The sequence below is a fragment of the Hippocampus guttulatus genome, chromosome 8, assembly GCF_054856545.1.
Source record: "Hippocampus guttulatus isolate MCC_2025c chromosome 8, RoL_Hgut_1.0, whole genome shotgun sequence".
NCBI classification, from domain to species: domain Eukaryota; kingdom Metazoa; phylum Chordata; class Actinopteri; order Syngnathiformes; family Syngnathidae; genus Hippocampus; species Hippocampus guttulatus.
In genome coordinates, this window is record NC_141268.1 from 21,714,180 (window position 1) to 21,741,332 (window position 27,153).

The window sequence follows — 27,153 nt, forward strand, 5'->3', positions numbered from 1 at the left end:
TATTGCGGAATATCGTGTGTGTGTGTGTGTGTGTGTGCGTGTGTGTGTGATATCGACAGGGACAGAAGGAGAAAAATCTTGTGCCATGTGGTCTGCATTTTGGTGAAATCCCTGTCTATCCCAGTGTAGCCGCCTCCGTTCTTTCATGAATCCGACGAAGGCCAGACAGCGAGCGGCTGCCCTGCTTCTTCCAAATACCACTTGAATATGGACAGTGTACGTGGTTTTGTGGTCACATGGTGTGATATATTGACACAAACCACATTGAGGTTATATAGTGCGCGGCGTCGGTGTTATGAGTGCAGAGAGCAACCTTGGCTGTAATGCACCTCGCACGTGTTGCTGCGTGCTAGTATGAAGAAAGCCTCGATGGATTGTTTTGTTTTTTGTTTTTAATTAAAACATGTAGACAGTGGAATGAGATCTTACATTTCATGATGCATGATATCCAAAATATGAAATTAACTGTCATTACTGGAGAAATTTCCGCAGTTGTTTTGCTCAATGCGTTGCATTTTCACTGGAGCTTAGATTTACCACGAGTGCTTTATTTATGCGTGTGCGCCCCCTATTTCCATATTTGGATGATGTCAGGCTCATATTTACAGGGCAGCTCCAGTCTGTCTGTTTGTCAGTCACGTTGGCATGAATCAGATTTGTTTCTCTTCACATTTTTAAGAGGCCCGATTCCAATTTCAGGACAGCTAATTCCACCAAAGCGCCGAAATTGTGTCCCACGCGTAAATCCTGATGTCACGATGTGATCCAACTCACTTCTGACGACACGATCCTTCTCAGTTAGGTTTGTGATGGTCACAGTGACTCAGAAACATATTTGAATGATTGTGACTTTTTATGTCAAACTGGATTGGAGATCCAAACGCGGGTGTATCTGTGATCTCGGAGGTACCGCTTGATGCCTATGAGCAGGGATGTTGAAGCATGTCTCAGGGCTTGGTGCATCTGTTTTTTTTCGTCATCACTTTTCTCATACGCTTCCTTCATTTCGCACACGCACACGCACACGCACACAAACACGCACACATCCAGTTGAAAAGAGCAGTCAGTGACAACATATGTATTTGACACAGCATATATTCAACATAAACAGACATTCATAGGCAGTATAATCTTCAGTGTATAAGTCTTTACAGGTCTACATTATGATTATTATAACGAGCGCACATTATTATGATAGGCAAGCGTGGCTTTTGGGTGGTACAAATTGGCCATATGTGGTCACACGTGCGATGCTGCGGCGCGGGAGGAGGGGGGGCTTTATGTGCGGTTGGAGAGAAAGTGCTTCAGTCATCATGCATGGTGAACAGGCTCAGCAACCATCCGTCAGACGACGTCGACTTTTCGTGGTGTTTGCATCGTGTCTGGTAAATACATTTTTTTTTTGTTGTTTTTTGAGATGTGTTTACACTGGCCTTTGGGAAACGGGGGAATACAAGAGCACTGTGAGGGCCAACGTGGATCTGGTGTTCGTTTTTCTGTGTCTGGCAGGATGAGGCCACAGTAGCGTGACATATGAATTCCAAAAATAGGAACATTACTGACGAGGGATCACCCTCCGAAAATGTGTGTTCTTTCATCTTCGTATGTGACTATTTATTTCAAGCAATAGTTCTTAGGAATTCATGAGTTCATAAATCACCTGGAACCAGATCCAAATGCATTTTTCTAAGGAGACTACATCTCTTTTAAAAAATGGATCTGGATCCAGGCGATTTGATTGTGTGCAACCACCCGATGAAAGAAAATGGGAGTCAATTCAACACCACCATTTTTCTTCAGTGCAACTTTGAAACCGATCATTCATTCAAAATCTGATTTTCAGGGGGATTTGTGAGCAAAGTGGGGAACATTCTTATGTTAAGTTCTCCTTGAACCAAGGTGTGCTCAAAAACAAACTGACAGCATTGCATTCTTTCATTTTCAGTGCCACAGGCATTTGGTAACCCAATGGCTGTGGGATTCTGCAGTTCAGATTTGGGGACCTATCATGAAATGTTTACAACGGAAAAAAAACTTTCATCACGTCCTGAACCAAACCGTGCCGCTCGGTGTAAACGGGGTTTCTGTGTTTTCTCTATTAGCTCTCCTTGCCATTGATGGGCAAGGATCTTTTTGAGCAGGAATAAATGCTTCTGAGTGTTTCTATTTTTTTCCCCTCTGTTAGTGCTCGCGCTTTTTGAGTTTGAGAGAGAGACAAAGGCGGCGATAGTGGCTTTCGCGTGTCATTCATCGTCACCCTTCGGACAAGAATCACGTCGGCATGTGAGTGTGTAAGTAGAGCAGCGTCATGAAACCGCGTCCGACGAAAACTTAGATCAGTGCAGCCATGCGCACACGGAAAGCAAATCACATCAAGTCCATGTATGGCGGATTCAGTCTTTGCAGTGTGTCTATTATGGATGCCCCCTTTGACGTGCAGCACTCCCATCGAGTCCCCGAAGCAGCAGCAGCAGCAGCAGCAAGGACAGAGGGCTGCCAGCCCCCCTCAAGACCCAAAACCCTTAACGCCACCCACCCATGGATGCTGTTTGTCCCTCCTTATCTCCACCAGACTGCTCGCTCCTCCTTAGTCAATCGTAGATAAGCTCCTCAGTCTCAACAAATAAGTTAAACATTACAAGAAGGCGCAGAGGGAGGACGACGACTGACAAGACACAAACAGCATGACAAGGAAGTGGATGCTGGCGCGCTTCTCGGATGCTCGTCGCGTTTCCATTGGCGAGCGGTAGAAGCTTTGGTCCTATCCAGCTGAAGGAGGCGCTTCATTCGTCCTCAGTGTGCTCTCGAGTCCCGATCAGGAGTGCGAGGCATCTGTTCTGTTCATCAGCAGGACCCGTTTCATCATCGGCAAGTGTGCATCTCCTCCATTTTGCGGCACTGCTTGCACTTGACATAGCAGCACCAGTGGAACTTACAGCTGCACCTGTCCACCACCTCAACCTGTTGCGTCTGAAAGCCACGGCCGCAGCACATCAGCTCGCAGCCGTCGATGGCCTTGGAGGTTCGGTTACACTGGCGCCCCACCGTGCCCAGCATACCCGGCGTGCGGGGGTCGTGGTCGCAGAAGTCCGGGCTGGGTTCTAAGTAGACCAGATCTTCATCAGTGTGGGGTTTGAACTGGGAGTTGCGAGGCACCAGGACTTTGGCGGAGCCCATTTTGCGCTGTTCCACCTCGGTGGCCCCGTCAAACTTCTCCTTGATGACGTTGCCCACCTTGCGGAAGGGGGGCATCGCTTTCCAGCAGGTCTTCACCTCACATGAGCCCGACACCCCGTGACATTTGCACTCCACGCGCATGTGAGCCAGGATGGCCTGAAAAGATGCCACAAACTTGATGCGCTGGCAGGATGATTTCAGTCCAAATAGGACAGTGCAGAACAAACATGCTCACTTGACAGTTTCGCAAATCATGAACCATGAGTGGAGATCAAATGCAAGAGCTGTACCCAAGAGTCCATCTTTACAAAAATAATGGTGCTCATTTTGGATTGACGCCAAAGTCCATCCAGCATCCATTTTTTTTTCATGCCGCTTATGTCCACTAGGGGCGGGAGTGAGCCTGCCTGTCCTGATTACGGATGTTGTCATTTTGTAGAACTGTGCCGCATCAAACCGAAAGCCCTTTAAAATACTTTGATGTGGTAAAATGATTTCAGTACACCTCTTGTGTTTGACCACGTAAACTGAAACAATAAAACGTTGATGCGTGACAATTTGACCATCTTTTTTTTTTTCAGTGCAAATTGAAATTAATATTGTTCTGAATCTTACAGACTCCACTTCTACAACAAAACGTGTGTTTGACGAGGCTGCTCTACAGGAATCTTGGATTACTTCCGTAATGACAAAACCCAAGGTTAAAATGAACAGATGGCCAAAGCACGACATGCGGTGAGAGCCCCGAGTTACCTTCCTGCCGGCCTCATTGTTGTGCAGGTTCATGAGGGCCCGACTGGAGGACTGGCCTTTACTCCTCTCCCTCACATCCACAAAGGACTGAGAAAAAGCCACTCCGTAAGCAATGTTGTCACTGCATCCCGACCACTGGAATCCTGTGACAAGACATTAGAATATCTTTTTTTTATTTTTTTTTATTTTTTAAAAGCTAACCTCCCCCCCCCAAAATACGGTATCAAATGACACTGAAATGTCTGAGGTGATCCTCATAGTGTTGAACCAGCAAACCATTAGCCACAAGTCAGCAACTATGCATTTTACTTATAAGAGGTCTCATTGTTTTGCCGTCTGGCTGCAACCGCAGTCTGACACCAGCACAACACTGAGTCAGTGATAATAGGCCCACGATAATCACACAAGCACCACTTTTAGTTAATGCACATTCAAGCAACGGCATTTATTTACTTTTTTTTTCTACTTGACTTGTTATTTTTTTACATAGCTACGGCTTTATCGTGGAAGAATTAAACGACCTATTTTTCCCCGTCGGATGAATGACAAATGATGTAGAACAGATGCTCTCTCCAAATATTGGAAGTATAATCGACTGGATGCGTTGTTGTGCTTGCCACTTTTTTTTTGTTATTATTATTTTGCACGTGTGTATTTGCAAGCGGGAGAGAGTGATACACACCCTCTGGACTGACTCCGTGCACGTTGTGGTCACAGCCACATTTTTCGAGCTCTCCACTGCTGCAGGCCCTCGTGACCGCAAACGCCACACTGGCTGCTGAGATGGCATACACAAAGGCAGCCTCGCGGGTGCCTAAAAACACACACACACACACACACACACGCAGTCACATTAACTCATAATGCACAGAACGCACAAAAGACAAAGGTGTTGAATAAATGTTGAAATGAATATTGCATCGAATCACTTGTCATGGCTGTGCTTACCCTGGGTGACCACTTTGCCAAACACGGGCATGCTCTCGAGAGTGGAGCAATTCCACCGACGGTTACGGAACTGGAACTGACACTCGTCTATCGCCAGCTGAGCTCCGCGGCGCACCGCGTCCATCACCTCCACGCTGCGCTTGCAGATCTGAACCTGCAGCGGAACAGACGCGCGTCAGCGAGGTCGGGCGCATTGCGCAAAATGCGTTTTCGGGAACAAAATATCAAAACAGGAAAATAATAAGTGCCTCTACACCAGGGGTGCCCATTAGGTCGATCACGATCGACCAGTGAGCTACGATCGTTAACAGGCTGCCTAAGTGCATCGCGTGCCTCCGCGTCAGGCTATTGCTCATCATGGCATGAGTGCGTACGTGGTAACGGGTCGATCGCGGGTGGTTGGTTGATCGAAAAGTAGAAAAGTAAAGTTTTGGCACCCCTGCAACACTGATCATTTTGAAAGGACACCCCTTGAACCAAATTAGGAGTTTGTATTTGATCGCCGTGGTGTGACTGAACACCGTTTTGTCTCTTGTGACAACAGTAAGTTTGCCGTGCCATCGTTTAATGCACCTGTCTGTGGATGAGGCCTCGTAACCTCTCGCACGTCTCCTCATCCCGGATGCTTCCGACTGACGATAGCTTGGCCAGGTACCTGATGGGGGAGACAACAGAAACGATGGCAATGATTTGACTTTGTATGAACGAGCAACACCGTGTTGCGACACTGCGCTGACGCGAGCGAGTATACAAGCAGCAGAGAACGCATCCATCTTGTCGTGAACATGAAAATACAGCGAGCGCGTGGTGGTTTTAGCTTGCAGTCGGAGTTTAAGCGAGGATTGCGTGACTTTGCTGAAAAGTGCCGTTCGCATTCGCTGGGGCAGGCTCAGTTCCCATGATGTTGTGAGAATGTTTCGGACGAAGGTCTGGTTGGTGAGTACACTGTGAGGAGGGAAAGTGGTTTATCACAGACAGCACCTCGAGGCCAGACAGGTCAGAAAGATATACGGCTTACACTCACATGCGCGCGCGTGCGCACACACAGTTGTGGACGTGTGAGAAAAATGGCATCGGTTTTGATGCCCTGACCGCCGACAAGCAACCGCAACCGCCCCAACTCACTTCACTCTCATATCTCCAGGCCCAGCTGCGCTTCACAGAAATAGGCTTTCACCATTTCCGACATCAAATTCCGCTTTGAGGTCGGAGCCTTGATTCTGTACTGTCCAAGCAGCCCAAAGGTTCCTGACATGTCATGTTTGATTGCTTGTTGAGTCTGAAACGAGTCCACTGCTCTTGCGCATGTGTTAAAAAAAAAAGAAGCTCTTTTATGGGCAGAAGCAACACTTTGAACGGTCCAAAAGTATCACAGCCAACGGTGATTTAGTTAACTTGTTAAAAAAAAAAGAAGCTCTTTTATGGGCAGAAGCAACACTTTGAACGGTCCAAAAGTATCACAGCCAACGGTGATTTAGTTTACTTTTTTTTTTTTAAATCAGGAAACCACAAAAACTTAAAGTATGTCACTTCTTTAACATTTCAATCATTTGATGACTCAATCTTATCTTCTGTTGTCAAAGCCAGACGTTGTCAGTCGACAGCAAAAATAAAACAAACAAAAAAAATGTGCTTTAGTATTCGAGTTGGTTTTGAGGCGAGCGCACACAAGTGGTCCTCCAACGGACTTAAATGCTCTTATTCTGCCGCAGGACAGCCTACCAGGTTTTCCTTAAGGTCTCCGAAGCCCGTTTTATGAGTACTGGGTTATGAGTTCCCAGGACCACACGTACCCTCTGCAAAGCCCTTGCGTGTCTTTTTCAGTGGAATAGAGCGGCGCATCGCCAGAGCTTGGGAAATTCTGCTGAAATGATTCAAAGCACTTTACTGGGATACTAAAAAAAAAAGCACGAATTTCAATTTACAATTTACAAAAAAACAAAAGAAAGAAGACATGAAAAGAGAGCCGTGGCCTCAACAAAGAATGATTGGGTGTCAAGGTCAAGCAGGGTTGTTGTCTGGGCCCAAGTGTCGGGAGGCAAGGCAGGAACTCAAAACAAAATGTTTTAATTTTCCAAAAATGATACAAAAGGCCTGCGGAATCCAAATATACTCAATTCATAGAAGTCCAAATAACAGTTCAGCCAATCAAAATACGAAACAGAGTTAGAGACGGGAACATGACAGGGACACCAACGAAAGTAATGAGCCAATCAAGCCTGAGCAGGGAACTATATTCAAGCAAACTGACAAGACAACAAGAAACACCTGGACAAGACGCCAGTGGCTGAAAGAGCTGATTGGTAGACATAAAAGTGACGGAGGGGGGAGGGGGGGGTCTGACAAGGACACGTGGACAGAAACCTAATGAGACAAACATGAAAAAAAAAAACACAGCAAACTAAATATATTGAAAAAAAAAATCCAGATCGTGACCACTTCATTCAAATTCTGTTTCACGATCAACAGCGGTTCACTTTTTTTTTCACTTGTTGTGACTCTGTATCAAAGAGCTACATTTTGTCGCTTTTACACATCTATGGCTATCACGACTCATAAATTATCACTGTAGTTAATTCCTTTTCGGTGAAAACGAAGATATGAGCCTGAATTGGATTTCCAACATTTCTTAACGGGGAAGAAAAAAACAAATGAGAGAGCAAGCAGTTTCCCATCGCCCTTTCAGAAGTCTAGGAGGTCAAACACCTCCTTTCTTTCCAGGTCCCCTCTCATCTCATCCTCTCAACAGCGCAGATAATCCTCCTCTCTCGCGGCCTCTTTGAAGGCCGTGCCCGCCCCAACCAGACAATGTCCGTATTCAGCACTCATCACGGCGATAACCTCGCTCCCTGCCACTCCGCAGCATCTCAGCCATATCCACCAACATACAGTCCACACTCGCAAGTAACCTCGCGGTGACTCACTTGTTGTAGATTGACTTGGAGCGTCTTCATGATGAAGACGGACACAGTTTCCATGATGGCGCTCTGGTATGCGACCGCACCAAGCATGTGTCTTGGTGGCTTTGTTTCCAGCATGTCAGTGGGTTGATTTTGACCGCGGAGGACTGCTGACCACTTCAGCATTAGACGCTGCAAAGCGTGAAAAGAATACTCTGTGGAGCAACTTTTCTAATCGGTGACTCCATTTTGAGGAGCATTTTTTTTCCTGATTAATCCCATGGATTTGAAGCAAGGACTTTTTTATGATGCAATAAAGCTGGGACAATCTCATGAATGTTGACGTGAATTCTCTTTGATATGATCAACGATTTTTAGTTCTTAAATTCACATGATGTGGAACAGCAACCTGTATTGTCTTGTCTGGAAACATAAATTTAATTTGTTGTCCAGAGTCCAGACACTTATTCGCCTGCATTTTTGCTGTACAAAGTTGGATACATGCTCGACTTGAACATGATTCCAGCCAGGCATCTGCAAATTATTCGTTTTCCTAAGCACTTGATTCCAGTGTCTGGCGAATGCGTGTCGATCTTAACTCATTCACTCCCAAAGACGTTTATAAACGTCTTTTCAGACTTGGTCCAGAATTGGCTGGTACTGAATGAGTTCACCGGACTTGTAGGCAGCCGGCCGGAGCGTGTTGCGAGCTAGCTGGTGCGGCGTCAGTAACAATAATTTTCCTCAACCCAACTGACATTTGATTCCCACAAATGACAATTCAGGGACAAATAAAGCTGAAAATGTCATCTCTTGTCTAATACTGAGTCCATACAAATGAAGGGCTCGGCGTCAGTCTTCCGATTCTTTTAGAAAGGATGGAGATGCTTTTCATGTGTGGGGGTTTTTAAATTTTTTTTTTTTTTGGTTAAGTCATGGGAAAGGAACAGACAGACCTTGAGCAAGTGTGTTTCATTTTCAGCCCTCCGTGCTGTTATCTGCTCATTCTGCGGCGCGTACCCTTGCTTCCCTTAGACGAGGTTAACAAAACATCTCACCCAACAGGCAGAGGAGTCAACCCATAGAAGGGCAGAGCAACACACACGCACACAGCGCCAGCTCACGTCTCTTCCCCCGTCTCGCACTCCCTCTTTCCTGCATAAATCCCACCGGCCTAAACCCAGTGGAGCCGGCGCTGTTGTGCAGGCCGTGACGCCTAATGCAACGCAAACACACAAGCGCTCAGTAGATGCACCTCGGGCCAGGTGGAATGAACCAAGCCTCCCACTTGGAACCCCCCGCAGCCTTGTGAAAATAAGAGATAAATCCAAACAGGGGAGACTTTATGACATGTTATCTCGGACAGAAAATACTGACAAGAATGAAACTGGTCGCACACCGTGAGAAAATGACTTTGTCAAAACCTGACCCGACTGTTCACCAATAATTGTGCAATAATATTAAGATGGGCAATTCATATGGAACCGTTAAGGTCCAAAATATTTCCATGCCTCTATTTTGTAAATAATTTTGCCTGTTCAGGGCCACAGTTGGACTGGATCCTATCTGTACGGTTTTGGGTGAGATACCATTTTATGGGTGTAGACTGTGCAGGAATGTAAGAGAGGGTTGTTGCTGTTGTGCAAGTATAGCAGGAGAGACTGCAGTCAAGGTTTTCTTTCTGGAACTTTCTCCCAACTACGCTCAGAATGGTCACAAACCATCCTTCCATCCATTTTGTATATTGCTTGTTCTCATTCGGATCATAGAGCATCACCTGAGCAGAAATTCAAACCCACGAGGTCAAGATTGCCAGTCTGACATTGCTAACCATCGTCCACCTGCTGCCTGGTCACCAACCCATGGTTGCATTCCTTTGGTTAGTTTTTTATATATTTTTTTACATTACTTTCTACACTCTGACTTTACAACTGCTTTAACTATCTACACAACACCATTTCAGTCTACCGTGGTAGTAGCGCAAACCAAATAATAAACAGTCAGTGGAACGGCAATGCCGTTGTTAAAAAAAAAAAATTGCGATGAAAAAAACGAAACAAAACGAAACTTTTTTTGATTTAAAATTATTAGTATCAGAAACTATCAGGCCAAAAAAAAAATCCAGAAAGTGCAGCTAGAGATAATAATAATAATAATAATAATACATTTCATTTACAACCAGCGGCCGCAGTTCATTGCGTATTTGGGTCACATGACCCTCCTCCTCCTTTTCATCAAAAGAAAAGCCACAATTTTGAACCAATCCTCCTGACTAAATGTGCTGTTTTACTGTGCGCTACAGTACCGAGGCATACTGAAACCTGTAGAGGGCGCTATTTCACTAGTTTATTGTGATCCCTGCTCGTGAGCTGCTGTGTCATCTGCCTTGATCAAGTCTCCTCACAGGAAGACTCTGTTCTATGCAGTAGTTCATTTAAAAATGACCTTCGTGGAGATGAATGAATGTCAAGTGTACGGGCGGGTGCAGAAGGTCAAAGGGCATTTGAAAAAGTACCTTTTCCAGTCACTTGTTGAAGAAATACGAATGGTGAAAGTCAGGCGGTGGTGAATGGGCGGAAAAATGTGAGGCAACCCCGATACTATGGTAATATGTTTGTTTGTTGGTGTGTTTATGAGCTTACACGTGTGTCTGGGTGTATTTATATGCCGGTGGCTCCACTAGAGCTCATTGCCCCCTAAAAATAACACGCTCTGCCAACACCACAAGCCTCACACGCAGAAACACAGACACGTTCACACATCCACCGTTTCATGCCAATTTGGGAAAAACAAATGAAAGACGGGAAAATCCACGGACTAACCTTTCGCCCGGTACCAGTGCCATCACCCAATAAGGCTCGGAAACATTGTGCATGTGATTGGTGTGCGTGCGCACGCCTTTGCGTGCTTGAGCCTACATCGACCGTAGCCTGCTATCGAGATAAAATGTTACTTTTCGTCCCGCACATCGGGTTGGAATTGAAAGCAGCTGAAAAGGTATTTCAGGTGATGTCGCAAGAACACCGTCCGTCATGTTGTAGTTCCATAGGAGACAACAGCTGATTGTTTCTAAATGCACTCTTTCTAAACTTGGCTGTACCATGTACCTGTGACAATTTCATTGGATAACGTGAACCGGGATATGATAGGATGGTGGAAAATGTGATTAGCACGTGTGTTTCACCCAGGGTCGCCGCTACCAAATTGAGACCCGATGCCCAATTGTCATTGTGTGCCCACCGAAAGGCCATTTCTCATACCCTGAAAATATATTTGTTTGGGGGCATGTCCGAGTAATGATTCTGCTGACGAGGCAAGTACATTTGTGACGGTTTTCTGATCATGTCTGAATGAATAGACTGATGTCAAAAAGATCATATTGGCATTTCTAGAGCAACATATCTAATGTTGGCGTATGATTTATGCACTATACTATAGATGCAATGGCTTTGGCTTTCACTTGCAGTTATCCTGACAGCAGACGCTTTTTTTTTTTTCCTTCCCTAAAATAGAAAAAATATCACAGTATTTCATTGGACCTTGGACAGATTTGAGACACCTTGTGCCAGATGGAGCGAAGAATCCCGAGAACATTAGAGAGCTGGCGCTGGCGTTTCACAGTAGGTGCAGTTGTCCATTTCTTTCATGGCTTAGCAAAAGAAAAAAAAAAACATGGCTGACAAGACTGGAATTTGCCAAAAGCCATAAATCTTGGAGAATGTCCGTTAGATAGCAGAGACGGAAAACTTGGTCTCATTTTTGCTGGTAAAGTGTCCTCCAATAGTACCAAAATATACAGCGAAAAATGACAAGAGTCAAAACTTTACTGGCCCTTTGATGAGCCCACATCTAAATCCTATTAGGAGTTGAAACGTGTCGCCTGGACATACGGTACCCTTCAAACCCGAGAGAGCTGGAGCAGTTTGCTTACAAGAGACTTTACTTTCATGGACAGCGCATTTATGACGGCGCACAAATGCTGGCGGATCCTGATTTCCGTGCCAGCGCAATCCTCTCTGCATATGTTTGCCAATACGGCCGACCGGTCTCCGCCATGTTCGGAATTGTTGGAAATGCGCCATATGATGGCAGAAAGTCTCTCTTCATCTTATGGAAGGGCACACAAAAGATTGGGTGTGGAGACTGACTTCAAGTTCCCACTTCACTCAATTACTTTTGGAACTTTTGTCCGATTTTTATTGCTCCCCTAAAAAGCAAGGCGCCCGCAATTTGCCCATGCGTGCAATGTTATCAGCAGGCAGACTCTGTAAATCGTCACTCATGTCACCAGGCGAGTACTCGTGTACCTGATTTATTCATACGGTCAGATTAGGGAGCATGTTATTTGTACGCAATTAACATGATGAGTTGAAAGAGCTTTTCTATCATGTCAAAGACTCGCATTCATTCGCTGGCGAGATGTGGAAACGTTCCGGCTTGTGGCATTGCGATCATTCATGCAAAGTGGGCAAGTTTGGACACGCACCATCGAGCTTTCTATTTACACAGTTATCACACATGTGTAAACTATGTGTTGGACACATATTTGTATGGATAAAAGCATATCTGTGTAGGAGGCTAGAATACATATTTGGTCCTCGCCTCATCACCGCTGAGTCTCCTTCTTTAAACGTTGCCTTTTCAATGTTAGATCGGGACGAAACGCGGGCAAAGGTCACGAAAGGGTCAGGCATGTGTTCACACACGAAGGCCAGGGTGTATCAATGGGAAGACAATAATGCGCATTCTTGTCCTGTACCGTCCTCCGCAGCCTCTTATGAGACATGAACGAAACCGAGAACGTGCTGAATGAATTTAGTTTCATTCAACTTTATTTGGATCGCGCCGTACCTACCATACAAAATGCAACACAAAGGGCTTCACCTCCTGAAGCGGAGCCGGAATGGAGAACCCGCCAGAAACAAACAAGAACTGAAAGAGGACGCAGTAAAGGCCTGGAACATCATTTCAACTGAAGAAAGCAACGGTCCGCTAAAATCGCAGGCTTGATGCAGAAATTGCAAGTCAAAGGGTTATGCCACTCAATAATAAAATATTGTACGTGAATTCAATCATGTCTGTTCCAAAACATTTGGAGGGATGGTATATATAAGCGATTGCTGCCCTTAAAAAAAGAACACAGTACAATCAGAGTTAAAGTCACATCTTAGGCTTGAGAGAAACTCCTCGCCAGCACCGAACAGTTGGAATGGTGCGCGGCCCGGCTGCAATCAGCTGTTTGCAGCCACTGTCGCCGCCGAGCGAGCGTCGGCCCACCTTCGTCGCCACCAGAGGGTGTGTTATGTCTCCCGAAAGACTGGCGCACTTCTCTGCCGAGTGCCACGATCGTATCTCATCTTTCAGCGGGCGGCCGCCCGCTCTTTTTCCCCCCTGTCGGTCCGATCTGCCCTCAACTAATCCTCGTCCCGATCTGGTCATCGTGAGCGATTCCCCCGCCGATTCAAGCGTGCCATGATAATTGCACACCCGGCGGTGACAAGAGGGCTTGAAATAACATGTCGCAAACCTCATTGCATGTCATGTGAATGCGAACAAAGTGTGAGGCGCCAGCGTGTGCTGCCAAGGTCTCCGCTTTCTCTGGTTACCCTGCCATCTCTTTAGCACCTCACCATGCTTATACGGGACATGTGCTTGACTGCTCCTACCCACAACACTTTCGTGCTACGAGTAAGGAGCGTCAGAGTTACCTGCTATCTGTTATCTGTATTTGTCCTCATAGTCATGTTCGAAACATGCCGACGGTTTTCTTGCCGTGCAGATTGTTCGGCACATTCCGTGTCAGGTACTGAATAAAAACAACAATATGGAATATCGTTGTCCTTTAGCATTGTTTAGCACACCAACAAGTTGTAATCATGTAAATGATTAGCAACCGGGTGTCCAAACTAGGGCCCAGGGGCCATTTGCGGCCCGTCATCCATGACATGATGGGCCGCAATGGACATGTATATAGATAGATAGATAGAGAGCTATAGATACCTAGATGTAAGATTAAACATGCCATTTGACGTGGGCCACAAGCTTAGTTCAAAAAGGTGCAGGTGGGCAGAGTGAGAAGGGAGGGTGTACTGTGGAACTTATTCGAAGGTATACATAATCCATTCGTGATGAAAAGAATAACACAATTGATCTTCAAGGCACTGCAGTGAAGAGAGAGAATTCAATCTTAGAGGCAAAATAGTTTCTTGCGCCCACGCTATCTCAGGTTTTATTATCCCCCCCCCTCCCCCTCGCTAAAACATTGATCTATGATTTTCAGTTGCACGGGTTATAGATCTACATGCTGAAAATGTTTCGAAAGACTTTGTCTTTGTCACGTTTCGTTCATATCACAAAAGTCTGGCATTTGAACGTGGCCGTTTCCATCCACCGTCGAAAACATGCCACACCGAACTGGTGCGGTTCTTGGCAATAAATCTGCAAAGGCCGTCTTTCAGCCAAGCGCACCACCAAGTAGGATAACATGTATCCTACAGTGTTAATGAACTCCTCAGTGTTCATTTTATTTCACTTATTTTTTAATCAAGATCATCATGATTTTTATTTTTATTTTTAACACACACCGTACCTATAAAAATGCCTCTGAGGCCTCACAGGGTATGTTCTTCTCTCTGTACGACCGGAGACCTAAAGGGACAGGATATTAATTTCCCTCCGGATCCCATAACTTTTCCTTTGCTTCGGAGCCCCGTACAGCTGTTGTATCCAACTTGAAGACTCCTTTACTGCCCTGCGTTTGGTTGTTGCTGTTGCATGACTGAAATGAGGCCCCACAGGTCCAAATTCTTCACCCAACACAGCTGTTACCTGCGTTGGGCCCGGTCCACCTAATATTTACACCCCGACTGCGAAAACAGGCACATTTCTTCCACAGTAAATCACTATGTTTTTGAGCGAGCTCTACTGCCAGTACATTCTCCGAATCGCGGCGCGCGGCGGATGCGCACACAGACAAGTACACGATCAGATCAGGTGGTAATTAGCGGGCGTGTGCCACCATTACCATTTGCATAGACCCAAAATAGCACTTCAAGAAACATGCACGGAGGTTGCCAGCTCATGACAGGAGAAAGTGAACGAAGCAAGAAAAAAAAAAGGGTGATGAAGTTGATGAGCGACTAAATGTGCATTATTTCGTCGACTTTGCCAATTTGTAGTCTTGGCTGACCTTCGTTTGAGAGACGTCCCTATCCAAAGTGCGAGACAATATCAGCCTTCACAGACAGCGCGATTTGCTTCCGGTTACCAGATGCGTTTTTAGATCATGTAATCAGGACTGTTCCGTGCCTCCGGAAGTTCAACAATGTACCGAGTCGATCAGTAGCGTTGCTAAGCAACGAAGGGGAATCCCGTGTTGTTCATTTTGTTAAAAAGCAAGGTCGCGACGGAAGTTCACCACGGTTCATCGGAACAAAAGCCTTTTCAATATCTTGTGGGGAAAAAAATCTGGTCGTTATAATAAAGCTTACGTTATAAAGGTGTTTGTTGTAAGCAAACTCGGCAAATGGAAAACGGATGACATGAAATCGGGACTTTGAAATGTGTCAAGATAGCCTCGGTCCGCTATCTTGACACATGCCGCCATTCTTTCTGTTTTGCATGTTTGATCATTTTTATGCTGTTTTTCACTGTTTTGAGGTTCCCCCATGACCCTCCGTACACCAACAGGCGCCATGTTTCTCAACCGAGCTAACTGTGCAAAAGCGGTGGAAACACAGACAGTTCTCAGGACGCTTTCAGTCGAGCTCCTGAACTCTGTTACCACTCTCTCATTAAAAATAAATACATAAATAAATAAATCACACCTTTATGGCATGTGCAGTTCAGTTTAAAAATTTCCATCATATCCACAACGGTAAATCGAATATCTTTTAATGGACGTGGGGTAAAATATTGGAGGTCCTGTAGCACCTGTACAATACAATGACATTTTCTTTGTGTGTGTCATTGTTGGTCACTTTTGGAAAAGTTATAGCAAATTTCAGGGTGAAACAAAGACTTGTGTGTATTTGTGATTGAATTAGTCAAAATGGATCCAATTGGACCCAATACTTAAGGCAATAACTCTCATTTCTATAACATTGATCAATCGTGAAAGGAGTAATGGTAAGCATGCATTGACCAGCTTTAAATTGCTCTCTAAATCTGACTGCTGGGTGTCTCCTTGGTGCTCACGGCGTAGACCAGGGATGTCAAACTCATTATAGTCGCGGGCCTATTTGGAGTTACGTCTTCCCTCGGAGGGCCATTATGATAGTGACACGACAAAATTATTATTTGGACACAACAAATTAATAGATTATTACTTTTGAAATCAGTCGACAATTATAATAGTTTGTTCAATAATTGTTCACGTGAGTAGAAACTGGGCAAGAAAATTATTGGAAAATCTCAACGCTATTTATTACACATGACAATTGGACATTTCTGTACAGATTTTAGCAAGTTGACACACATGGTTTGCTTTCACGGGCCATATAAAATGACCTGGCCGGCCGGATCTGGCCCCTGAGCCTCGAGTTTGACACCGGTGACATCGACGGAAGCTCAGCTAAATCAGACGCATTCAAAAAAAAAAATCAATTTGGTGAGTAATGATATGAAGGCCACAAATATAAAACAATCAAGTTGGGCGGAATCCGTGCGAGCTGATTGCACCATCACGTCGCCGGGACGCGGAGGTGAAAGTGAAGCTTCGGCGCGTATGCGATCCACGCAGCCATCGCGGCGAGTAACCCCATCGAGCAGACTGCAGCCAGTTCCGCGAGCCTGCCCGTACATGTCTGCTGTCACCACGCCTTTAGTCACAAACTGCACAATTAAAACTCCGCACTCGCTCGCTCGCTGGGTGACAGACTTCAAGGTGTTTGCCAAAGATTTTCGCGCGGCCTCCTCTTCTTATAGCGGGTCCGTATGCAAGCGGCGCTCTTATCTTCGTGTCAACATCGACTTTCAAGAGTGCGAGCAAACCGGGAATAACGAATGGCACTCAAGTCACGCACCCTGCCGTAACTTGTTCCGAAAGTGGATGGGAATCGTCAGCAAGACCAAAAGACAGGCGCGCTTGGGGTGGGGGGGGCTGCAGTGAATTTCGTGCAATGAATTGGCAAGGTTCCTCCCTTAATGATCGACGCCGCTCGTAAAAAAATGGATAGGGAGATAAGAGGTGGTGGAATCGAAGCGCGAAAATGTACCGAAGTGCGGAGGAATGCGGGAATGCCACCTCACCATCCCATCCGCCTCCACGGCGCGCAGGCGGAGCAGGCACGCACATGCGACCCGAGCGGACGCTTCGCAGTTGCGCAAGGCAAACTGCGGAAAACATTCTTCGTTTTTGCGCTTGATCGCTGGCCGCTTCGCATCTTCTTCCAGAGCATGATTGCAATTCATTTCACGTCGCGGGGTATCATAAATTACAAAGGCTTGTGGGAATGCGTGACTTTTCATTTGGTCAGCGACGCCGCCTTTTTCAGTTTCAGAAAAGAAAAAAAAAACATGTATAAATAAACGAAACTTTAAAAGACGATCTTCCACTCACATCAAAGTCCGCGTGGCTGGCCGGGCTCCCAACAAGTGAAGAAGTGCTCTTCATTCCGCCATTTACATGACGTTTAAGATTTGTGGCTTTAATTATCTGGTGTGTCTTCTTCATCTGTAAGTCTATCACACTCTTCTTGAAGCAGAGTTATTGGTGTGATGCAAGAGACGCGTCTCATCCATTCTGCAGCCAATTATCGGAATATACGAGTTTCATATTGTGGCTTGCAAAACGACAAGTCATCACCCGAGTTGACATTTACGCAGACATGCACGCTGTTTCTTTCTTTTTTTCCCCCCGAATAGTGCGCGCAAAGTTTTAACTTTTTTTTTTTTTTGCAGGAGGGGTGCATGCGGAGATTTGCACTATTAAGTTTCAGCGTTTGTGTTAGACTGAGCTACCCCCCCCCCCCATTCTAATGAAGGCATGCAAGATTAAAAAAATGGAAATGAACGACATTTAGAAGTGGTTGCACGTGGAAGAACATTTTGAAAACCAAAAAAGTAGGAATACATGAGGGGGGAAAAAAAAAGGGACTGGAACTTACAGCCAGTTGCTGGCATTGGCGGAGAGGAGCACACAGCAGAGCATCAGCACGCAGCGCAACACGCACTCCTCTGTCATCTCAGCTCGGTGGGGAGGAGAAGGATCGTCGAAGAGTGGAAATAATCCCGTGATGGAGAGTGGTTGTCCTGGGCTGGGAATGAAGGGAAACTGCGGCACGCTTGGGACGAGGCAGCTGCTAATCCATCGCATTCGCATCCAGCGCTTCGGCCACGGCCGCACAGGCGCGCAGCTTGGCGGCGCGTCGGCACGCTTCTCCCGTCCGTCCGCGCCTCCACTCCCGCGGGGGACCGAGGTGGATATGGCACGTTCTCAACAAATGACAGTCACACTTTGGACGAACCGTCACCCGCCTCGGACAGCACATAAGGGGGTGGGGGGGAGTTCCGATGGTGCTTAAAGACTCGCCGCGCGGCTATCCTCTCATCGGGTCCCTGAAACGCACGCACCGAGCGCTCGAACTACGAGATCCACGACAGACGGCAACACCTGAACGCAATCACACACACCTGGCTCTGTCGGTGCCTCTGGCAGAGAACAGAGTGTGTGTGCTGACTTTAGTTGAGGGGCGGTGCGAGGATGTGGAGGTATGGCACAGAGAGATGGGAGTTTTTGGGTCCGGGGATGAGGGAGGCGGGTTCATGAGCCGGTGTGTGTGTGTGTGTGTGTGTGTGTGTGTGTGTGTGTGTGTGTGTGTGTGTGTGTGTGTGTGTGTGTGTGCGTGTGTAAGTGAAAGCGAGCGTGTTTATATGAGTGTTGGAGAGGAGTGGGGATAGCTGGGGAGGGCATTAGTGAATGGCTGTGCTATTGCATCCTCCCAGGAGACCTCTAAAACACATAGTGCCGACTACACGCACGCACACACACACACACGCGCGCGCGCTCCCCAAACCACTTCTTGGCAGCAGCTCACGCTCGCTGTCACACACTCTACCAAATTTTCTGTGGTCAACAGGCTATTTAAAGCTTGGCTGCAAAACGTCTGCGTTCGAACCCTGCAAATCCCAAATAACATGACAAAATGCGAGGGACACTCGTGACTGACGTGAAACGTCTCGGGGAAGACAGTCCTCGTGTGCTGCCGCCATATGATTAGCGAGGAAGAAGAGCTTGATAGAGAAGAGAGTTGCCATCATGAAAATGCTTCATCATGAAGCGATTTCACTCCTGCTTGCCAAATTCGACCGTTCTCTAAAACGCGCGTCTTTATTTGACAGCAACGCCGATACCAAGTGTTGGCATGTGAAAATGATGAGCACAGATGAAAGACGTTTGGTGCTGCACCGTGTTGGACTCAACATGAGATTTCTGCACATAAGCCTTCGCATTGACTCACGTGGTCATGAATACATGAGTGAAAATTGTCCTCTGCATCGAATGCTTCAGAGAGATGATGCTCGTGCTGCCAAGGCGACCATGCAGATTTTTTGCCTCACGAGTAGTTGGGAGCGAGCCCATGCAGCCCTCACCACCTTCGGGGTTGGATGGTCAGTGGCAGCATCATCTATATGACTCCACCCGAATCGTTTGACGGTTGTTTTTTCTTTTTTTTTTTTGTGGTGCTGTTTCTATAAAGCAACCAGCGATTAAAATAACAGTAGCATTTTTGTGATATTTCGCTTCCAACATGATATTAAAAAGTGTCCAAAGTTGGTGGGGCGTCACTTGTTGTTATGCCCATTCACAAACAATATTCGTCCAAGTATGACTGCAAACGTTACACCTGCAGCACAAGTTAAATGCTCCACCTAATTCCAAATCAAAATGTAAATGTGAAAAGTATGAAAAGAAAAACGACGCTCTGAATCTAACCGTTGAATCAAAATCAAAATGTTGCATTTACATCTCTAAATGTAAATGTGTGTGTCATCGTGTCGTGCGCGGAGGGCATTTGCTTTCACTGCTTTCACAATAAAACGGTGACGTGAGTCGACTCATGACAAACACTAGAAGCAAATGAAAAGTGCCAGGTGAACATTCACGTTGGTGGAGACCAAGTTTCAAAGCAAACACGGTGAAGAGGCATTTAACTGTTATGCTGCGCATAAAACGCCAACAGAAGTGTAGATTACTGTAAATCCAAGTGTTGTGTTTTTGGATGAGCGAAGCACTTGGAGTTGTCTTGTGTAAGAAACGCGCTCGGTGAATAAAACTGCCTTGCCTTGCCTTTAAGATAATGTCTGTACAAAATATTCGTTGTTTTACATCCAACCAACCGTCTTCAATTACGCTTAATCTGGGAGCTGGCGCCTGTCCCATCTGACCCATCGGACTTCAGTCCGTCACAGGAAAAAAGGCAGTCTGGTATTTGCATTTCTACACAGCCTTAAAATGATTTGAATATCTACTTCAGTGTAGCTTCATGGCCCAAATAAAATGCAACGAGTCGTCAGAATGATTTGCTGGCTGAATGCCGAAGAAAGGGCACCGCTATAAATAGGTGAGCACAAATATGATTTATTTTTCCAAAAAGAAAGCATTCCAAACTTAGAAATGCTTGTTTTGCGACACCTCGTCAAATTGTGAGAATATTCTTTCAAATGCTGAATTGTCACATTTTTTTTTTTGATATTCAGATAGTATGGAATAAGATCCACTTTCTAACTTTGGGAAAGTACAGATGAATGTGAGCAGCAGCCACTTCACTCTACCTGAAGCACACATTTACTTTCTATGAGGCTTGTGAGAGTGCGCGAGTGTGTGTGTCTGTGCGTGTGTGTGTGTGTGTATGTGTGTGTCTTATTTCACTTGCTGGGTTTGAGGCAAGGAGCTAAGATACACCCCACTGGGATGAGAGACTGCACAACCGCACGACCAACACTAAAAGACACACACACAGCACAAAACTCGCGACGCCAACTGTACCGCTGCTTGGCCAACAGAGGGCGGGAGTGAGCAAAGCAGCCCACTGATGAAGAACGAAATTCAATCGGGCTCCTTCATCATGGAACAAATCTTAACTGTCTGTGTGAGAAAAAATGTGTCAAAGACGGTAAAACATGAAACTCCCGTATTTTAATGACCAGTAAATCTGCGACAGAGATGCTGAGAGTCAAACTAAAAATGCCAAGTAGATCGATGGATACATTGTGCACACAGACCTGGAGAGAGATGATGGTGGAGAATACAGTCGATGTTGCATTTTGCAGTAAAGTGGTGCCTTGACTTAACAGTTTGATTAATTCTGTGACCAATATTTTTTTCCCCCATTGATAAGAATGTTATGTTTCTGTTTCGCTCTCTCACACACACACACAAACACACAAACGCGCACGCACGCACACTCAGATTGCAGTACAGTACTTGCATAGCCTAGTGAGTGAGCTCTGTATATGACCATTCACGGTGGGGCAAGAAAAACACCAAACAAAATGAGAATACAAACGGCAGGTACGCAAGATGTCATGCAGGTTTTTGGTAAATCTCACCATAGACTGGTGCCGTTCTCGTCCAAATAATGGGATCTTCTCAGTTACGATATCAGATCCAGATGTAAATTCCTGCAAATAAAAGCTGGAATGGTGATAATGGTGAAATGGTGTCTCATATTCATCGTTTGAAGTCAAACACAAATGTTTTTAATCTACAGCAAAAAAAAAAAAAAAAAAAAAAAAAAAAGAATTGGACCAACTCTTCCAATTCCTTTGGAGGGGAACTTCACCCTGTAAGGCGGCCCACATACGCACATAAACAAGCACTTCTTTGTAAATTCAGCACATCGAGATTTAAAAAAATAAATAAATTCATATAACCGTTATTTAGTGAATCAAGAATCCAGTTCATTCCATTCCATAGACTGTAATTTCATTTTTTTGGAGAGCAAACGAGTTTTCCCCTTGAAAAAGAAATCTTATTCCCTTTCCCTGACACCACAATATTTTATTGGTGTCTCCGAGGGGGGCGTGGCCGAGCGAGTCATGTCTCAAACTCAGATTTTGGCTCCAGTTGGCCGTTTACTGTCTGGTGAGTTCATCGTGATGGTCTTCTCCAAGGCCCTTGTGAGTGTTTTCATTTTGCATTTGACTACTTTTCCTGTTCAACAAATGACCGGAAGTGCATCAACAATTTTTTTTTTTTTTTGTAAACACTTGAGTTTGCGGCGGATCTGAAACTTGCTCACAAATCAAGTTTTCGGCTTGCAAAACAACCCCCAAGTGCAAAATCATTTCTGAGGCTGTGATTTTCAATGTCATAACTGTATTCGGCCGTATTGGGGGGTTCTCAAATCGGCCTTTTCGGAATTAATAGCGCGCGTTTCCAGCAATTGTTTCAACTTCTGAATAGACACCCGAATGATCATCTGCTGATTATTGTTTGTGTGTGTGACCGGTAAAGAGCGTGAGGACACGGAGGGGGTCATGAGAGAGAGGGTCTGAGCAGACGTGTTACCCTATCGACCTCTCATCGTCACGGCAACTGGATCTGGCACACATCGCCGGCACAAAGGCATTCTGGTAAAGCACAGGCTTTATATTGCCGTGGGCTTGGCACTCCCGGGCCATCACCCCGGTAACATCGGCGCTTCTCACACCTCTAACATTTACTCGCCTGTGAGACACACAAACACAAGCAGACATTCACATGTACACATCAACAATACGTGCACACAAGTAAGAGTTATGTCACATTTGACAAGTCTCTTCCTCTTTCACTTTCTGACCCTTTCCTAGTGTCACTTTTGGTCTCCTTTGCACGATGCGCTCCGGAGCCTGCAGAGGACCACTGCCAAGTCGCCATTCGGCACCCGCCGATCCACATATTTTGGGGGTTGTATTCTGGTGCAGATTTTTGCCATAACAGTAGTATATTGATGCAAATCACAATCAAACTTTTCTGATGGCCTCATGGCCAGCCGCGGTGGGACCTGTAAGATTTCTTTTCACGGGGCCCAAAATCCCCGGGCAGAAGGAGCGCAAGTGACTGAACCAAAGGACGAATCTTCAACTTGTGATGCTTCGAATGGCTTCTCAATTTAATATTTTACTGCTTCGACAGCAAAGATTCACCCAAATTCATCAGATTTAAACCAGAGTCCTCACTCCCTTTTCTGCCGAGCTGCGTGTTGTACAAAGCGTGGAGGTACTCATTAGCTAGGCCTGTTGTGTCCTCTGGCCCCCAACGTCCCACCAACAACGCAAAGGTCAGCGGTCAAATGCCCTTTGGCCTGCCCTTCCCTCGCTTTGTTACCCTTCCTGCTCATCCTCCTGTTGTCTTCATCCTCTGTTCTCCTTCTTGGAAGATGTGGAGACTTTCACTTGGTGCAGTGAGGTAGAAGAGTGTGTGTGTGCGCGCGCGCGTGTGTGTGTGTGCGCGTGTGTGTGTGTTGTCAGGGGTTAGGTCAGTAAATGAACAGCTGAGAGAGGTGATTTAGTCTGTATAGAAGCAGCCCAACTGTCATAACAAAGACACAATCTGACAGCGGCCAAGCAGAGACAAAGAGGAGTCCCTGGCCCCCGGGAGGCATCCAAAGACACATGCACACACGCACACACTCACACACACACACACACACACGCTTATGCAGACAATAGGGAGTCAACAGAGGGCTCCCAGAGGTCTTGTGAAGGTCTAGGGGCCAGACTGAGCTTGGTTGAAAGGCCCAAAGAGGTGTCCATTACAAAGCCTGTCAGACATCACCGGAGCACTGCGAGTGAGACCTGTCTTGTCATCCATGAGCGAACGCCATCAGCGCCGGTCTTAAATATCATGCCCGCAATCGAAACATATTTTCTACTGTGTCACTGATGGCGTAACGATTCACTGCCGTGCCAACAGCGTGGCTTCAGGTCCCGCTCGGCCATAGCGTAAATGTGAGCGTGACGTCGTGCGTCTCTTTGCCCCGCTATTGAGCGGTGACCATTCGAGGGGGTCGTCTTTCACCTGAAGTCAGCTGGGAAGCACCCACGGTTTTTATCCGTCTCAAATCTGACTCGACTCACTCTTTAAGTTTCAAAGCCTGCGACCCATTTCGACCTGAACTTTTATGATCAACCTTGCCTTCAGTGGAAAGACGGGAAGCTTCTCTTAGCGCCCAATCTGATAAAGAACCGAACAACGGCGAGATAAGGAGACAACTTCCCCCAAAAGTGCTTCGACTTGAACTTTTACCATGTGGACTTGTGAAAAATCAGTCAGTTTGTTAAATGGTTGCAAATGAATCCAAATGCAGATTCACAATCAATACACCCAAGAAATGTTTGCTGCTTCAGCTTGATGTTATGCCTTTGATACATCATCATACAATGACCGGTGGGGGATATTGGATTTTTGGTTGATTGTCAGTTAACCATCCATCCATTTTCTAATCTGCTTATCCTCATGAGGGTCGCGGGCATGCTGGAGCCCATCCCAGCCATCTTCGGTCAGTAGCTGCGGGACACCCTGAACCGGTTGCCAGCCAATCGCAGGGCACACATAGACGAACAACCATTCGCTCTCACAATCACACCTCGGGACAATTTGGAGCGCGCAGTCAGCCTTCCATGCATGTTTTTGGAATATGGGAGGAAACCGGAGTACCCAAAAAAAAAAAAAAACCACGCAGGCACCGGGAGAACATGCAAACTCCACACAGGAAGGCCGGAGACATGACGCCGACGCGCTTACCAGTTTAGCACCGTTGCGCCCAGAAGTCAAAATGAAAATGACAATTTAAATTCTGATTAAGCGCTACGATGCCAGCACGTTGTTAGCTATTTGCATCATGTAGCGTCACTTCACGTTGTAACTATCGCTTCTTCTCGCTAAGTAATGCGGGAGGGTGGAATTCATCAGTGGTGGGCAAACGGACAGCAATTCATATGCTATTATTGCTCCTGCTTCTGGTTCTAATCTCACAATGTTTCTTTCTTAGTCATTTCATGATGGATGAATGAGTCAGCATTTTACAGGACGGTGGGCATGTACTGTGTGATGTTGCACAATCGGGTGCAGGGCGGATCTAAATTTAGGATTGTTCGGCCTTGGCAAAGGTTTGCGTTCTCCTGCGTGCCATTCGAGTTTCATTGTGTTTTAAAAAAGCATCCGTCTGCGCGCTCCGTTTTGTTCCGTGTCTTTTATTGCACGAGAAAGTGGGCCGCTTCCTTTGCCAAGCCGCGTTCCAATAAAGTTGTCAGATCAAATCACTTTGAGAGCTTGACATATAAAATACTTTGCCCACAGCCCGGTGCCATTTTCTTCGCTCCTCATTTTGAAGCAATAGCCGACTCGTACAAATGAAGTTTGGATTCATTTCGATTGCCGTGTTTAATTCGGTGGACATGCTGGCAAAAGAAGGACTTTGTTGTTCATCGTGTGAGCGAGAGGAGCGCTTTTCCTCCTTTTCTCTGGTATTATGTCTCTGGTGTCCCACCGCAGTGAAAGGCCAAGTGTGGCCCGTCCATCCTATTAGGTTCCGATTAATCAACCTTTTCTTCAGAGTCGAGGAGCGTGATGTGGAGAGGCACAGAGCCTCCTGTAATCCATGACCGCCGCCCCTCCCCCGACCCTTTCCTCCGCACCGCAACCCATCCACCTGCTGTGGCTTTGTCTGTGGCTTTGGCTCCAAGCAAAAAGCCGGTGCTGACCACACAACTAACACAACTGCATGCACTCAAGTAGGCATGAAGGTTGGGGGAAATGGGGGGGTCTCTGTGCAAATGCCACCGAAGACGCTTTGGGACCGTGGAGATTGTCAAAGTTGTCCTGGTGATTTTGTCCGACTTTTGCACACGACACGTAAAACCGGTTCGATGGAGCGGGAATAGTGACAACACTCAAAATGAATCAAGAGGTCTTCGAGAGCAAAAGTCAAATGCGATTGCCGACGCTGGTCAGCGCTCTCCTTCCTCTGTTTTTAGACAGGAGCTACAATTATGCATGTGTTTACTCCTAAGCATCACTCCGCGGCAAACTGTGAGGGGGAAGTCGTACGACCGGCCTATTACAATAGTAGAAGCTGCAGTCCCTTGGGCGATGCACATGTCATCAGAGTTGTTTTCTATTTCGAACAGGAAAGCGGACTGCGAAAGGGCTGTCCAAGTATTTCACGCAGACAGGAGAGGAGCGGTGTGAAAACAGCAGTCGGCAGCTGCGGGCCGTTGGGGCTGGGAGACTTTCTTTTTGCCATCCAAACCAATGACATTTGGGCCCCCACTCAAAAAACACACACGACAGAATTTAATTTTGTTCCGGCTTCTGTTTTCTTAGGGCGGTGAACTGCGTCATTTCTCACTGTTGCAAAGACACGGCCAAAGCGTGTTTACCGCAAGTGTGCATTTTTTTTTTTTTTTTTTTTTTGGCCACCCCGTCTGCATGCACACAAGCGACCAAATAGACTTTTTAATAAAAGCGATTTACTCGTGCCGACCTTCAGTGAAACCATGATGAAAGAAAAAAAACCATTGAGAGTTGCAAATGTCTGCTCGGGCTGTCCCAGTAATTTGGCAAAACGGACCACGATATCGCTCTGGCAGCTCTGTCGTGTGCTCGCCGTTTAACCATTGAAAAAAAAAAAAAAAAAAAAAACATCTGTGCCATCAAGCTGAATGACAGAAGCATCCACAAATCAGCCAGTCCCTCATTGATCATCTCAACTAAATATGAATTTGCACCATGTCAATGACTTCATTTGCCAACATTTGTCCTTTGCCAACAGGAGCTCCGTGTGACGTTCTATCCGATGTCAATTTGTATCCACACCAGCCAATCGCAGAACACTTAAAAGACAAATAAGCATTCGCACTCACACACCTATGGACAATTTAGAATCTTCACACTTCCCCGAAATTGCATGTTCCTGGAATGTGGGACGAATAATAATAATAATAATAAACACAGGCACAAGCGAAGTGAAGCTGCACCCAGAAAGTCGGGAGTTGGCATTTTAACCCCCAAATTTCTGAAGCGTGAGGCAGGCCTGCTGCCCTTTTGCACAAATATCAATGAATATTTGTGTCATCTAAAAGTAGGCGCATGACTGATGCAAGGGTGAGCGCTGCCGCTCTCCACGCCGCCGTGTAACTTTGTGTTCCCGCTATCAGTTGGCACACGGGCCCTTCCATTTCGATCTTTGATGTCTGAGGTAACAGCTCTGGCATTCCCCGTCAGACTCACACCATGGAAAAAACGGAGCGTCAGTCAGACGATCCTCAATTACCACGCGCACACACACAGACACATGCGGGCGCGCAAGGCACGCGCACACACATGGGGGGGGGGGGGGAATACGTGTTATTCAGACTTTTTGGCAACAAATGTCAATATTTTTCCTTT

At 46.2% G+C, this 27,153-nt stretch overlaps 1 protein-coding gene across 1 annotated transcript; it reads right to left on the reverse strand.

Moving 5' to 3' along the window:
* Positions 1 to 1,079: 1,079 nt before the first annotated feature.
* On the reverse strand, positions 1,080 to 17,982 carry wnt4 (wingless-type MMTV integration site family, member 4). The gene is made up of 6 exons (XM_086117601.1): positions 17,885 to 17,982; positions 5,452 to 5,533; positions 4,879 to 5,032; positions 4,613 to 4,744; positions 3,931 to 4,073; positions 1,080 to 3,333 (listed from the first exon to the last, which is right to left on the reverse strand). Exons 1-6 carry the CDS (start codon positions 17,959 to 17,961, stop codon positions 2,863 to 2,865), a joined length of 1,059 nt encoding a protein of 352 aa, XP_085973727.1. The 5' UTR covers positions 17,962 to 17,982; the 3' UTR covers positions 1,080 to 2,862.
* Positions 17,983 to 27,153: the final 9,171 nt, after the last annotated feature.